The sequence below is a fragment of the Oratosquilla oratoria genome, chromosome 1 (genome assembly GCF_046742065.1).
Source record: "Oratosquilla oratoria isolate Oo_2021 chromosome 1, ASM4674206v1, whole genome shotgun sequence".
NCBI lineage: Eukaryota > Metazoa > Arthropoda > Malacostraca > Stomatopoda > Squillidae > Oratosquilla > Oratosquilla oratoria.
The window spans coordinates 136,291,125-136,307,433 of NC_134777.1; the positions used below are offsets into that span (position 1 = coordinate 136,291,125).

The 16,309-nt window shown below is 40.0% G+C and overlaps 1 protein-coding gene across 8 annotated transcripts in view; it reads right to left on the reverse strand.

Annotated features, from left to right (window-relative positions):
- The window catches only part of LOC143027418 (luc7-like protein 3), a 261,462-nt gene that overhangs the window by 156,303 nt on the left and 88,850 nt on the right, over window positions 1–16,309 (reverse strand). For 7 of the 8 annotated variants that reach the window (XM_076188712.1, XM_076188716.1, XM_076188708.1 and 4 more), the window contains one exon: window positions 8,527–8,691. The exons of the other annotated variant lie outside the window; for it this stretch is intronic. In XM_076188712.1, coding sequence (XP_076044827.1) covers window positions 8,527–8,691 — 165 coding nt within the window. The remainder of the gene's footprint in view (window positions 1–8,526; window positions 8,692–16,309) is intronic. 8 annotated transcript variants of the gene reach the window in all.

A 16,309-nucleotide genomic window follows, 5' to 3' on the forward strand; every position in this document is an offset into this window, starting at 1 on the left:
GGTGTCTTGTATTCCATTTTATCCATAATTTCAGGCTCTGATGTAAATATTAGTCTAGTCCTGATGGTTCTTCATTGTTTCTATATCTGATATTCTCTTTTACCCTTTGAGTCATTGTGTATTCAATGGTCATGTCCAGTAGTATGTTTCCCCTAAGGTCCTCTCCACCTTTCACTGTTATCTCCTCCCAACATATTTCTTTAAAGTCACCCATAATTACTAAGTTTCCTCTTTCAGTATTTCATTTAATGTATGCCTTGTGTCTTCCAACATTTTGAAATGGTCACTCTCTTTTCAAGAATGCGTTTTTGGGGGGCGCATATATCACTACAAATTTTCTACTTTTCATGTCACGGTTTTCAACTTTTATCATAATCAATTCCAGATTATCATTTCCTTCTGTAATCTGTCACATTTACACCTTTCTTTGTCTCCACCCTGTTTTTCCTCTCTATTGTTAATCCAGTGATTATAAACCTTGTCAATCACTGGTGGTAATGGGCCTTTTAATTTGATCTCCACAATTATATAACAGGAGACAGAACTGAATGAGCATTGCTCCTTTCCTGGATTCTATAATTAGGAAAACACACACACACACTTCTCTTGCAGCAATTGATGTACTGTGTGAGAGAGGGGTGGGTAAACTGTGTGTACCTGGACAGAGTAAGCATTAGATAAAGAACCTCACAGTCTACTTATGTGGAAATTGGAGCATGTTGGAGAACTAAGAGGCAAACTACTAGAATGGATTAGACTTTTTGATGTAAAGATACATGAGGACTGTAGTAGTGGCCAAGATTTTAAGCTGGAGAGCAGTAATGAGTGATGTTCCACAAGGTCCAGTGCTTGCACCAATAATGTTTCTTGTCTATGTTAATAACATGATGGAAGGAACAAGATATGCCAACATGTTTGCAAATGATGCAAAAATCATGAAAAGACGGTAGCACAGTAGAATATTGCAAGATCTAGATATTATTTTTGCATGGAGCCAAGAATGGGAAACAAGTTCAATACAGGTACACAACCCTTTATCCGAAATTCTGAAAGAAAAATATATATATATATATATATATATATATATATATATATATATACAGGTAAACGTCGACTTACGATGGCCGCGACTTACGATTGTTCGACTTTACGATGACGACGACGACAATATGATAATTTAACCCCTTCCATACGGTGCCGCACACGTAGGTGTCATGAGGAGCAAGTGGATTCGCGACGCTGCCATATCGGCGTCTTGATTATATTTATTGTAGTCGCCCCTGTGTTTTTACATTCTCTCAAATGATTCATTCTCTGTGGTTTTCAAAATTCGCGGGTGAAAGAGAGAACGATCGATATAAGCGGTGACTATATTTTATGATGCGAGTATTATTACGTCACGTCGTACGGCTGGCATTGGCTGCTGCCCGCGAGATTTAAGTTCCGTACTGAAAATACATATTATAGTGTTTGAATATGGTAAAAAGGATAAAAATAATTAAATAAACTACTGTACATGTTTAATAGGCTATATTCAGTATCTCTGGTGGTTAATATACAGGTAGGCTAGGTACAGTGACCACGGAACAGAGTGGGGATCGACTTACGATGGCTCTATCGAAACCTAATGCCATCGTAAGTCGACGTTTACCTGTATATATATATGTATATATATATATATGTATATATAAAATATATATATATATATATAAAATATATATATATATATATATATATATTAAAAATAATAATTTTTAGAGGGTGGGAAGCATCATAATGAGTTTCATTTGGTGAGAAAATACAGTGGTATGCCCTGAATTCAAATGTCCCAAAACTCGAACTTGAAATTTGAATGGATAAATTTTCCAAGAAATTTTTGCCCCAAATTAGAAACGATTTTTCGAAATCTGAACAAATTCTCAAGTGTTTATGACGTTTCTTAGGCATGTTCATCTTTGTGTTGTTCCTCTACCCATGCTCTCTGAGCACTCAGTTTCATTCTTGAAGCGGTAGTGAAAGCATGTGTGATTTTTATATCATTTTTGGTTATTTTCTTGGAATTTCAGTTATTGTCTTGGCATTTAAACAGCCTTCTAGAATGATATTCAAATTCTAAGGTACCACTGTAGACCTGACCTGACACTGATACTTGGGTGAGGTGACTATGCTTGGCAGGTATACTGCAATTTACCACCAAACATGAAACCTTTTGCACCGCAGAGTGCATGTGGTGCAGTCTATTTACGTAGTTGTATTTTACGGGAAGGAGTGTGTGGTGGTGACCCATTTTTGTGGTGATGCTTGTGGTGACCCATTTTTGTATCTCGCAAGATCAAGTTTGTTCTTAAATTCTTGTATTGTGTTTGCACACACTTTTTTTTGTCCAATTTGTTCCATATCTCTATCACTGTGTGTGGAAAGCTGTTCTTTTTCAGGTCTTTTCTGTTGTCCTTTTTTGAGTTTTATTGCATGTTCTCTTGTTTTTCCTCTGTCCCACTTTAATAGGTCCTCTCTATCAAGGTGTTCTTTTCCTTTCATAATTCTGTGGATGGTTAGTAGGTCCCCTCATTCTCTTCTTTGTTCCAGGATCGGCAATTCCAGTTCGGCCAGTCTTTGTTCATATATCAGGTTTGAAAGTGTTGGGCTCATCTTTGTCATCGCTCTTTGTATTCTAACTTTCTTATATTGTTTTTTGGGCTGGGTGACCATATCAGAGCTGCATATTCCAGTTTTGGCCTTATCAGTGTTTATAATATTTTTTTTTTTTAATTATTTCCTTATCCAGGTATTTAAAGGCCACCTTTATTGATCTCAACAAATTGTATATTTCTCTGACTATTTTATTTATATGTTTATCTGGTGACATGTCTTTGGTGACCCCTAGGTCCCTTTCAGAATTTACTTCCTTTACTTCTTTTCCATCAATTTTATATTGTTCTGATATCCTATTCTTGTTTTTCCCAAATTTGATTATACTGCATTTCTTGATATTGAACTCTACTTCCCATTTCTTGCTCCATTTTGAGACTTTGTTCACATCACTCTGTAATGAGTCACAGTCTATTTCGGAGTTTATTCACTTTAATAACTTTGCGTCATCTGCAAAGAAGTTCATGTAACATTCAATACTTTTGTCCATGTCATTCACATATATAGCAAACATTATTGGAGCTAGTACTGACCCCTGTGGGACGCCACTACTCATTTCTTCCCATTTTGAATATTTGTCTCTGAGCACTACTCTCATTTTTCTTCCATGTAGGAAATCCTCCATCCAATTCAATAGTTTTCCATGTATGCCTCCTATTGTTTCCATTTTATATGGCAATTTTCTTTGTGGTACCTTATCAAATGCCTTTTGTAAGTCCAGGAATGCACAGTCTACCCAGCCATCCCTTTCTTGTAATATATCTATCAATCTAGAATAGAAACAAATAAAATTAGTGGTACATGATCTTCCCTGTCTGAATCCAAATTGCCTCGGGTTCAGTATATTGTTCTCCTCCAGATATTTTGTCCATCTATCTTTGATGATTCTCTCACAAATTTTAACTATTGTACTCATGTTATGTGTTGAAGTGCTCATGTGTATGTGTACTTAAAAGTTATGGCCCATTGCCTCTTGTAACTTAATTGCAGGTACTTTTGTGAATGTGCTAATTTTATCAAATTTATTTTAATCTATTTTGTTACATCAATTACCAATTTATTACTGTAGCATATGGGTCTCTACAAACTGTAATGACATTCATAGTCTTTCATTATGCCATGTAAGTGTGAATAATCATCTCTGTACAGGCTTTCTATCACAGACATCACTTGAAAATCCTGTTCTTGTCGAAAGCATCTTGATGATGTTCAAATGTGAGTTCAAGACTTTAGTTCCATTTATTCCATTTCGTCATTTACCAGTTTATTACTGTAACATGTAGTTAAAATGTAATGCCATTAACTGTCTTTATTCCACTTAGGTGTGGATATTCATACATTTTTCTGCAGGAATATTACAATTTTGAGTATGATTAAAATTTGTGTATCTATGGCCGAAGTTATCCCCACTGTTTCATTATTCATGTTTCTGATTATCTATTTACCAGTGCATCACTATATATAAGGTGTAATAATACCCAAGTTCTTATCTCAATCATTAAGTATTTACACATTTCTGCTGTAATAAAAAAAAATTGTATGTGGGATGCTGCCCAAACTTCACTGGGACACCTAGCATTTGTTCTAAAATCCAAAAAATCCAGAAACCTGAAATCCAGCTGGCTCCAAGGGTTTTAGATAAAGGAATGTGTACCTGAACCAAAAAAGGCAAAGTATTGGAATTGGGCAATTGTGGCAAAAGACCATTCTTCAACTATTTCTTGGGAAGCCAACACATTACAAAAGCAAAATAGGAGAAAGACTTGGGAATCTTGATAAAAGACAACCTGCCACCTGACATATATCAGTGGAATTGTGGGAGAGAATTATACTACTGCAGAAGATTAAAGTGGCATTTCCCTTATATGAACAAAGAGATGATGAAAATACTAATTGAAATCCTGATACGTCCAAGACTGGAATATGCATCAGTAGTATGGTCCCCAAACAGCGTGAAGGATATAAGTTTGACTGAGATACAAAGGGCAGCAACCAAACTGGTCCCCACCCAGGCAGATAAACCATACGAGGACAGACTAAAAGCACTGGGTTTACCAACTTTGAAAGACCCAAGCGAAAGAGGCGACATGATTACAGTGTTCAGGTGACTAAAGGGGTTAGATTACATTGATAGAAGAGATCTTATTAAAGATGGAAGGGCTTTAAGAGGTCATAGAAGTAAATTAAGAAAGACCACATGCTGAAAGAATGTGAAGAAATACATTTTCCATATAGATGTATATATGGAATAGCTTAGAAGGTGATATAGCCCAAGCTCAAACAATACACGAGTTCAAATCTAAATTTGATAATTGGAAATCAAAGATATAGATTGACCACTTCAGTACAACAAATTCTCGTGCACAGTATCGGCTGCCATATATAATGTGCATAACACTACTCACATGGATGTGGTGGTGCGAGAGGTGAATGCAAGGGTAGTGGGTCAGGGGTTGGAGATGATTAAAGAAAATGGAGAAAAGTGGGAGGTGAGCCAGTTGTTGTTTGCTGATGACACTGCGCTTGTAGCAGGATCAGAGGAGGGATTGAGGAAGTTAGTGACAGAGTTTGTGAAGGTGTGTGAAAGAAGGAAGCTGAAGATAAATCTGGGCAAAAGTAGTTATGAGATGTACAAGGGGAGAGAGTGACAGCAGGCTGGAAGTGAGCATTGAGGGTGAAAGACATGGATAGTTTTAGATACTTGGGTGCGAATGTGGCAGGAAAGGGAGTGAGAGTGGAGGTAGAATGTAGAATGGGAGAAGCGAGTAAATGCCTTGGTGGATTGAAAAGTGTAATGAGAAATAGACATCTGGGAATGGATGCTAAGAGGAGGTTATATGAAGGAGTGATTGTGCCAACAGCATTGTACAGGGCAGAAACATGGAAAATGAGAGAGGAAGAGAGAAAGAGTTTGATAGAGTGAGAAATGAGGAGGTGAGGAGGAGAACAGGGGTGGAAAGGGAACTGGGAGATAGGGTTGATGAAAGAGTATTAGGATGGTTTGGACACGTGGAAAGAATGAGTGAAGAAAGATTAGTAAAAGAAGTGTGGAAGGCAGAGGTGGAAGGAGTGAATATAAGGGGACGTCCTAAGATGAGATGGATGGATGGGGTGAAAGGGGCATTACAAAAGAGAGGAATGTCTGTGGAGGAAGGATGGGAGAGGACAGAAGATAGGAGTGAATGGACAACAGAGGTTGTGTATAGATCATGCTGTGATGCATGAGGGGGAGTGGGTGGGGGATGGGGGTGAGGAAGTATGAGAAAAAATTTGACGCAGCCAGAAGGGATTTCTCCCTGTCTTCTCCTTTTACGTATGAGAGAATGGAGAGGGGGAGTTGCCGAATTTATGAAGCGGCCTTGCTGTGGATATGTTGTGTCTTGTGACTGCTTCTGACCCAGGGCAGTGGATAGGATGCAGGGATGACCCGCATCCAGGTGGTGCCAAGATAAGAGGGAGGGCGGAAGGTGGAGGGGAGTGGAATATATAGGAAATGGAATGGGTGGGAATGGTTTCTATGCCTTTTTTTCTTTTTGGCTACCCTCCGTGTAGGGGAAAAACCCTTTGGTATATGTATCTACACTACTCACATTTAAAATATAAAATCACTGATGTATTACTCATTCTCTTTTACTCTGTGTAATAAACATGGAAAACATGATCAAACCAGTTAAAAGAATCTGGGGGTAATTCCTGTACAGCTACAAAAAAATATATATGTAATCAAGATGCCAATGCCAGCATCCTCTTGTGCCCACTCGTGCCTCATGATGACTATGTAGGTGTCATCGTACCAAAGTGGTTAAGCTGGAACTGTACATGAATTTGAGTCTAGGTATGTTTGAAAACTAGAGAACAGGAAATGGGACCCAACAAGGATTGTTCCTTCCCTGTATACTACAATTAGGCAAATACAGAGAGACTCTTTCCACCTTATAATATGAGATGGCCCAGCCAAGGCATTACATCCATCCCAAACCCATCTGTCCCTTTTATAAAAATCTCTATTGAAGGTGAATCCCCCACTAGAAAATATCCATGGAGATCATTCCAAATTTAAACTAAATTTAGGAGCCACACACAAGGCACAGAGCATCTCATTCTTCAATGCTCTACACCAACAATCCCTGGATAAACATACAATATTTCTTCCCTGAGTGGCTTATGGGTCTGCCAAACTGTGGGTCTCCTGCAAATGACTTGGGATAACAGGTTGACGGACCATATTTAGCCAGAAACTAGATTTATAGCCAAGCTATTAAGTATACAAACCTCGAAAGCCCGGACCCTCGTATGACCGGTCGAAATGAACAAAGGGCGGACTTTTCAAGCAAAGTTCCCTATTTGTCCGGTAGGTGGCAGCGATGGCTGTACACGTGTACTCAAACCCGGCCCAGTCAAGCCACCACCAGGGCTGCCGTTTCGTAGAATTTTGTACCAAAACGTAGTAAAATAGCGGCATGTGGCAACTGCACAAGGACATGAGGAATTTTTTTTCTACATATCGGGCTGTTAAAAACATTCAAAAACTCAAATTTTTGTTTAAAAATCATAGAACTAGTTATCAAATAATAAATGGTACATCAAAATATGACTTTTATTGGTAATTGTGTTACTTATAGAATATTATACCCAAGATACATTTTTACGGTGTAGAAAAAAATTCTACGCTAAAGTTTCAGCTTTCTTTTAGCACCAGGGCTGCCGTTTCATAGAATTTTGTACCAAAACATAGTAAAATAGTGGCATGTGGCAACTGCACAAGGACACGAGGAATTTAATTTTACATATAAGCTGGCTGTTAAAAACATTCAAAAACTCAAACTTTTGTTTAAAAATCATAGAACTAGTTATCAAATAATAAATGGTACATCAAAAAATGACTTTTATTGGTAATTGTGTTACTTATAAAATATTATACCCCAAAAGATACGTTTTTATGGTGTAGAAAAAATTCTACGCTAAAGTTTCAGCTTTCTTTTAGCGACAATAATATAAAAAAATATATCTTACTGAATATGTTAGGGCGTGGGGGCCTTATATTGTCCCGCATGCATACCTTTCGATATTTCCTGTGTACCTAATAAAAAATACAGTACAGTACACTGTATGTACAGTACATTTACATGCCTGTTATTATTACAGAATTATTAGTATTATAGTATTATTACAGTATTGTTATTATTACAGTGTTAGAGTATTATTATTGTGTTTCTATGCCATATCATACATTACCTATACTTATACCACTACGAAAATCTACGGGTGTTAGGGCGATATTTTCGATGACCGGACTTTTGGCATGACCGGACCGCCCTTCCCCCCAATTAGTCTGGGCTTTCGAGGTTCGACTGTATATCCTAACTTAAAATACAAAACATGTGGCAATTATTGCCTCAATTTTCAGTAATTGGAAACCTACCCAATATCAACCAGGAACAGCTCTCAGCCCCTTTCTACAGGCCATGTACTCATATGAGCATGGCCACATTACCACATATAGCAATCAGGAGCAGGAACATTAGCATGAGACGTACAAAGAGGAGGATGAGGAGGAGCAGTGGAGGAGGTGAAGGGGAGCATCTACCTATTGTAGCTCTACTTGTGTGAAAAAGTAGAGGACCAATAAGTGATGTCTACACATAAGAGAGATCATGGGCCTAGTCTGCTGATCTGAATAATGGGTGCTGGCTTGGCTCCTGCATCTTCTACCCCTGATACTCATACACTGCATGTGGGAGGGTAGTGACAGCATTTGACGATAGCCAGTGGGAAGATCTCAATCCCCATCTCATAGGATGACCACATGCATGTCAACCTTACTCCCACAAAACAAATTTATTTATAATGGATATGGATCAAACAAAATGTACTCACCAGAGCCTCCTTAACAGACAAAGCAAGTCTTTGTTTTCCTTTACGTATACGTTTATCCACATCATTAAGCATTGATTCAGCATATCGGAAGAACTCATCTTCAAAGGCTTGTCGACGATGGGAGTGGTCATTCTCAAATTCTTTTTTCAGCTCATCATCATGAACCTATAAACAAATCATATCGCCATTCAACTGATGTCTAACAAAAAATTAATAAATATAAATAATAAAACATATACAGTTCCCCATATTATTTGTATTTAAAGGGAGGGCACATATTTTCATATCGGGGTAAGTTGCTTATCAGGTTTAGGTTTAACCTAAGCCAGTATATACTATGCTATTAGAATACATAAATCATCAGAATTTTTTTATCATGATAACTAAACAGTAAAAGACATATGAATGTACTATAATTCCACAAATAATAGAAAAGAGTGCTGCACAGTTTACAGTTATTACTTATAATGAAGGTTTCTATACTTCTCACCAGATAATTTTTCTTATCCAATTACTCCTCAAATTTGAGAGTGCACTTGTTTTATACATGCATTTTACAATAACATTTTTGTATGTAAGCCTTTGTTGAAATGCAACAGGGCTAGGTGGTTGTTCAGGGTTCTCATTCTGTCAGGTTATTTTTTTCCATTACTTTTTAAAGACTTTTCATTACCCATTCTTGTACTTTTTCAGGACCATGTACAGAAATTCCTAGATATTTTACATAGCCCAGCACTCGCAAAAATGACCCGAAAAATGTCACAGTCAATGGACCTGAAGAATAACATCTTGTCCACTGTTTGAACCACCACAGTTGATGGGGATTAGACTAGAGGGTACAGGCTGGGTTGGTCAGACCTCTATTCAATGTATCATGGGGTCAAATCCTGTAAGTGACCAGACAAGGTCTACTCTGGTTCACACTGGCCAGTGACAAAAAGAAGAGTAAACAAGAGATCACAAAAACAATTACATGTATTTCATTTCTAGAAGTTTGACACAAGTTCACTGTTCAACAGCTTGTTATCAAATATTAAAAAGTAGGGTTCAAAGAATATAGTCACCTCATGACTTCTGGACAATCCATGTCTAATTGAAAACTCCATGGCAAACACCACTACAATACATACATATACCAAGGGCTTTTCCCCTTTATAAAGGAGGTAGCCAAAGTCAAAGGCATAAATTCATTCCCACCCATTTCATCTCCACATACTCCTCTCCCATTCACCACCCCTCCCTTCCTATTCTCTTGGCTCCTTCTGGATGATGGGTCATCCCTGTATCTCACCTATTGACCTGGGTCAGAAACATTGCAGCAAGACACAGCACATCCACATCAAGGCTGCTTCATTTAATCAGCAACCCCCCCTTCCTTCTGTCCCCTCATGCTGAAAAAAGAGATGAAGGGGATAAATCCCTTAGGGCTGTATCAAAATATTATTCACACGTACTCCCTCAACCACTCCCCCAGCCCGCATCCCTCACCAACTCCCTTCCATGCCTCACAGCATCATCCATACACAACCATTCTCCATTCATCTATACCACATCCACACATATTAAAAGACCCAAACCTTAGGGTACTGGTTGGAAAACTCCCAGACCCTCTTATGCCTTTACTTTTTTAAGGAATGTCCCCTTTTGGGGCTACAGGTAGCAGGACTCCTAATCCCATCCCCCCGTCCCATTTTTTGTCACCTTTTATGACTCGAGTGGAAAGGCTTGGTGGTAGCATTCTCTTCCCCCACCACAGGGTAGGCGAAAAAAGGAAATTAATATTCAGAGAAATGGTACAGGACAGTAACAAGGGGTTGGGGGACAGCATAATGGAGGGGCAGTCATAGTATAAGTGTCATCATTTCTCTATGAACAGAGTTTTCCTCTATCACTGACAAAATAATGTGTGGCTCTGGTTCACAGGGGTGCCCCATATAGATCCTAAAGTATCAACTGCATGCTACTTTGCCACAATAACATGCAGCCAATACCCCAGACAGGGGTAGTGAGTGGGATGAGGAAGCAAAGAAGGGTGTAGAAGAGAGAAATGAAATAGACATCTGGGAATGGATGCTAAGGAGGAGGTTATAAAGGAGTGATTGTGCCAACAGCATTGTGTGGGGCAGAAACATGGAACATAAGAGAGGAAGAGAGAAGGAATTTGAATGTGTTTGAGATGAGGTGTCTGAGAAGTATGATAGGGGTTACTAGGCTAGACAGAGTGAGAAATGAGGTGAGGAGGAGAACAGGGGTGGAAAGGGAACTGGGAGATAGGGTTGATGAAAGAGTATTAGGATGGTTTGGACACATGGAAAGAATGGGTGAAGAAAGATTAGTAATAGAAGTGTGGAAGGCAGAGGTGGAAGGAGTGAATATGAGGGGGCATCCTTGGATGAGATGGATGGATGGGGTGAAAGGGGCATTACAAAAGAGAGGAATGTCTGTGAAGGAAGGATGGGAGATGACAGAAGATAGGGGTGAATGGAGAAGGGTTGTGTATGGATGATGCTGTGATGCATAAGGGGGAGTGGGTGGGAGATGTGGGGTGAAGAAGTATGTATGAGAAAAAATTTGACACAGCCCAAAGGGATTTTTCCCTGTCTTCTCCTTTTCTGCATGAGGGGATGGAGAGGGGGAGGTCGCTGATTTTATGAAGCGGCCTTGCTGTGGATGTGCTGTGTCTTGCGACATTGCTTCTGACCCAGGGCAGTGGACAGGATGCAGGGATGACCCGTCATCCAGGAAGTGCCAAGATAAGAGGGAGGGAGGAGGGTGGAGGGGAGTGGAATATATAGAAAATAGAATGGGTGGGAGTGGTTTCTATGCCTTTTTCTTTTTGGCTACCCCCACGTAAGGGGGAAAAAGCCTTTGGCATATGAGGCGTCTGGAGGTAAAGGGGCAACATCGCCAATACCTGATTTTGAGTAAAACGCGTTCAAAGTTTAACTATCGATACTGGACATTTCTCTTGACTTATTACATCCATGTTTATATGTATTTTCCTCGTCTTGCTTAGCCATATATGAAAAAATGAAAAAACAATAATGTTGTGTTGGAAAAGAAAATCATAACACACCAAAATTTGCATACCCCAGTATGCAAAACAGTTATGAAAATAGGAAAACCCAATTTTTTTTTTTACATTTTTAAAAACTTCTTTGTTCACCATAAATACACTATGAACCATTTCATTGCAAGCCTAAAAACAAATTTTTTTATGAGTTTTTATAGATTGGCAATTTTAACATACCACACATTTACAGTATTTTCCCCTCCGTTCCCAATGCAAATCGTTCATAGATTGTCAGATAATTACTACAAACACTTACATCCTCATTTGTGCAGAGTAAGTGCCAGTGGAAGTGTTAGGGGGGGGGGGGTAATCATATTCGATGATGTCGTCATCCGGGTTGTCCTCTTGCTCCCCGGTGGTGGTGACATCATCTTCCAACAAGGACTAGTCCCCGACAAAGGTCATCGTAGAAATCCTTAAATGATGGGTGAACATAGTGACTTAGATACATCACATCTTTAAACTTCTCTTTAGTCAGCTTGATTGGCTTCTTATACAGTTGCTGAAGAGGTACACCAGATAGGAAAAGCTTTTGAGCATCATACTCGCTCTGCTTCCCCTTTTGCAGCTTCACAAAGGTGGGCTCACAAGTCCCATAACCATTCTTGATTTTGAAGTCTGCCTTGTTGTCAGAGTTGACAACAAACATCTTGGCATCTTTGAAGCCAGACCCTTGCACTCTGGCTTTAGTTACATGCGCCTGTTGTGCACCAAAGTCAGAAAAGTTTTCTTGTGTCATCTTGACAATCGTGAACGGGTTGGTTTTCCTTGCATCAGCCATCAATTGCATGTAATCATCACTGTACACATCAACTTTTTTAACCTTCTGCTCTATATTGCCAAAGTCCCTATCACAAGGCAGGTATAAATGACCTGGTGCCATAAAAAAATGCTCCACTGACGTAAAATGCCCACTGTGAATAAGCGGCATGTTCAACAAAATCACATTAATTAACCTGTCTTAGGTAAAGTATGGTCAGACAGACCCCATGCTTTTTTGTTTTTTTACTTTTAACCACTTCCATACGGTGACGCCTATGTAGGCGGCATGAGGAGCAAGTGGGTACTCGATGTTGCCGACGACGCCATCTTGATTATATTTATTGTAGTCGTACCTACGTAATTTTCATTCTCTCTAAACTGGCTTCATCAGTTTTCTATGGTTATCAAAATACACGGGTGAAAGAGAACGAACGATTGAGCACTATTTTTTATAATGTGATTATTATGACGCAACATCGCACATCGGGCAGCTAATGCTGCCAGACGTGCGATGTGCCCTGGATGAGTGGAGTAGTTTAAGGGGGTGATAGGGTCATTCCTGAATCTTGCTCTATATAAGCTTTATAGAGCTTTTGGGCCCGTCAGACCCCACTTTACCTTAGGTGTGTGTAGCGTGTTAGACTCCACTTTACCTGAGGTTTTTTCATGTCATATAAATGTTTTATCATCTATACATACATACATACATATACCAAGGCTTTTTCCCCCTTCCAAGGGAGGTAGCCAAAAAGGGAAAGGCATAAAAACACTCCCACCCATTTCATCCCTAAATACACTCCACACCCCTCCCACCCTCCCTCTCATCTGAGCACCTCCTGGATGACGGGTCATCCCTGCACCCTGCCCACCGCCGTGGGTCAGAAGCAGTGTCGCAAGACACAGTACATCCACAGCAAGGCCGCTTCATTTAATCGGCGACCCCCCCTCCCAGTCCCCCTTTGCATATAAGGCGAGGACGGGGAGAAATCCCTTCGGGCTGCGTCAAAATTTACTCTCACATACTACCCCACCCCCCGCCCATTCCTCCTCATGCAGTCACAACATCATCCATATACAACCATTCTCCATTCACCTCTGTCTTCCGTCCTCTCCCTTCCATCCTCAACAGACATTCCCCTCTTCCCCAAAGCCCCCTTCACCCCATCCATCCACCTCATCCTTGGACGTCCCCTCATGTTCACTCCCTCCACATCTGCCTTCCATACCTCTTTTACTAGTCTTTCTTCACTCATTCTTTCCATGTGTCCAAACCATCCTAATATTCTTTCATCAACCCTATCTCCCAGCTCCTTTTTCACCCCTGTTCTCCTCCTCACCTCCTCATTTCTCACTCTATCTAGCCTAGTAACCCCCACCATACTTCTCAGACACCTCATCTCAAACACATTCAAACTCCTTCTCTCTTCTTCTCTTATGTTCCACGTTTCTGCCCCATACAGTGCTGTTGGTACAATCACTCCTTCATACAGTCTCCTCTTCGCATCCATTCCTAAATGTCTATTCCTCATTACACTCTTTAAACCACCAAGGCATTTACTCGTTCTCTCAATCTACATTCTACCTCCACCTTCACTCCACCTTTTCCTGCTACACTTGCACCCAAGTATCTAAAACTATCCACTTCCTCCAGTCGCTCTCCCTTAATGTTCACTTCCAGTCTACTGCCACTTTCACCCCTTGTACATCTCATCACCTTACTTTTACCCACATTTATCTTCAGCTTTCTTCTATCACATACTCTCCCAAACTCTGCCACCAGCTTCCTCAATCCCTCCTCTGACCCTGCCACAAGCGCAGTGTCGTCCGCAAACAACAACTGGCTCACCTCCCACTTTTCTCCATTTTCTTTAACCATCTCCAATCCCTGACTCACTACCCTAGCATTCACCTCTCTCACCACCCCATCCATGTATAAGTTGAACAGCCAGGGCGACATAACGCATCCTTGACCAAGTCCCACCTTTACTTCAAACTACTCACTCTCTTCATTTCTAATCCTAACACATGCTCTACTACTCTCATAAAAACTCTTGACAGCTCCCAAAAGCTTTCCTCCTATCCCATAAATCTGCATAACCTCCCACAGTGCCTTTCTGTCTACCCTATCATAAGCCTTTTCCAGATCCATAAAAGCCAAAAAAACATCCTTCCCCTTTCCTATAGCTTTCTCACATATCTGTCTTACCACAAAGATCTGATCTACACAACCTCTACCTGTCCTAAATCCACACTGTTCCTCACCAATTACTCCTTCTGTTCCTCTCCTAATCATCTCAATTAAGATCCTCCCATAAGCCTTCCCTACTACACTCAACAGGCTAATCCCTCTGAAACTACTACATTCACACTTGTCCCCTTTTCCCTTGTAAAGAGGAACTATACAGGCACTTCTCCAGTCCTCCGGTACTCTACCCTCTCTCCAGCAAACATTAAATAACCTCACCAACCAGTCCACCATCACTGAACCTCCCTTTTTCAGACATTCTGCATGGCATCCATCCAGACTAGGTGCCTTACCTGCTTTCATCATCTTTACAACTGCCTTCACCTCATCCTTCCTTATTTCTCCTCCATTCTCCTCACTCATCACTCTCATTTTCTTCGCATTTCCCACTGCAGCTATCTTTCCTTCCCTATCCTCCTTCACATTCAGCAACTCCCTAAAATATTCTGCCCATCTTCCCCTCACTGCCATCTCTTCCATTATCATCTCTCCATCTGTACCTTTTACTTTTTCTTCCCTACTTGAATCGCCTCCTCTTCCTCTCTTAATTTCTTTCCAAAACATCTTTTTATTACTTTCAAAATTTTCTGTCATACTCCTACCCCATTTCACATCTGCTCTCCTCTTTGCCTCCTTTACCTTTTGCTTTACTTCTCTTTTCTTTTCTTTGTACGTCTCGTATGACTCCCCCGTCCTCTTTTGTAACCAATCTGTGAATGCTCGCTTCTTCTCTTCTACAACCTTCTTTGTTTCCTCATCCCACCATTCACTACCCTTTCTTCTATTTCCCCCTGTCCTTCTTGTTCCACACACCATCCTTGCACACTTTAAGACTCCCTCCTTGAACCATCCCCATTCCTCCTCCACACCCATCTCTGATCTATCCTTTACTCCCTCCCACTCCTCCTTCAGCTTCTTTTTGTACTCCTTCTCCTTTTCCTTTTCATTCAAGGAGTTCACTCTAAGAACCTCCCTACCTTTTGTCCCTTTCCTCTTTCTCCATCTATCCTCCACTCTCAGCTTACCTTCCACCAAAAAATGATCTGATATTCCCCCACCCTCTCCCCTTAGCACATGTACATCCTTAACTCTTCCTATCATAATCCTATTTACCACTACATAATCCATTAGCGCTCTATCTACCACCCTTCCCTCCACCACCCTATTTTTTATCATTTATACTTATGGGTAAATAAGAATTTCTTCATTTTTATCATTTTTTATGACTGATATGTTGAATCTTGTTTGTTTCAGATGGTGATGGTATTATTTGGAATGCATCATGATTGTGTTGACTAGGGAATCATAGTTTTATGTTATCATTTTTTTTTTTTTTTTAATCTGTTTGTCGTTATTCTGGGTAACTACTGCCTACACTGCAAAAGACCAGTGTGTCAGGAACATTCAACCCCCATCTGCAATGACTGCAATTAAATTCTTCAGTATCACAAAGTCAAAATAATTACCTCCAATTTTTTTCAGATTTTATGGTTTATGAAACACATTTATTATTCATTTGTTGTGGCTCTACTTTTCCTAAGATAGTTGGGATATTGGTCTCTACAAAATGATGATGACCAACCGCTTCACGTTTTCTGTCTTCAGCCAAGTACCCTCTAAAGTCAGCAATACCTAACTTTTCATCATTTTTTTTTTGTAATTTTCATTAAAAAAATATTTCTGCCAAGTACCCTCTAAAGTCA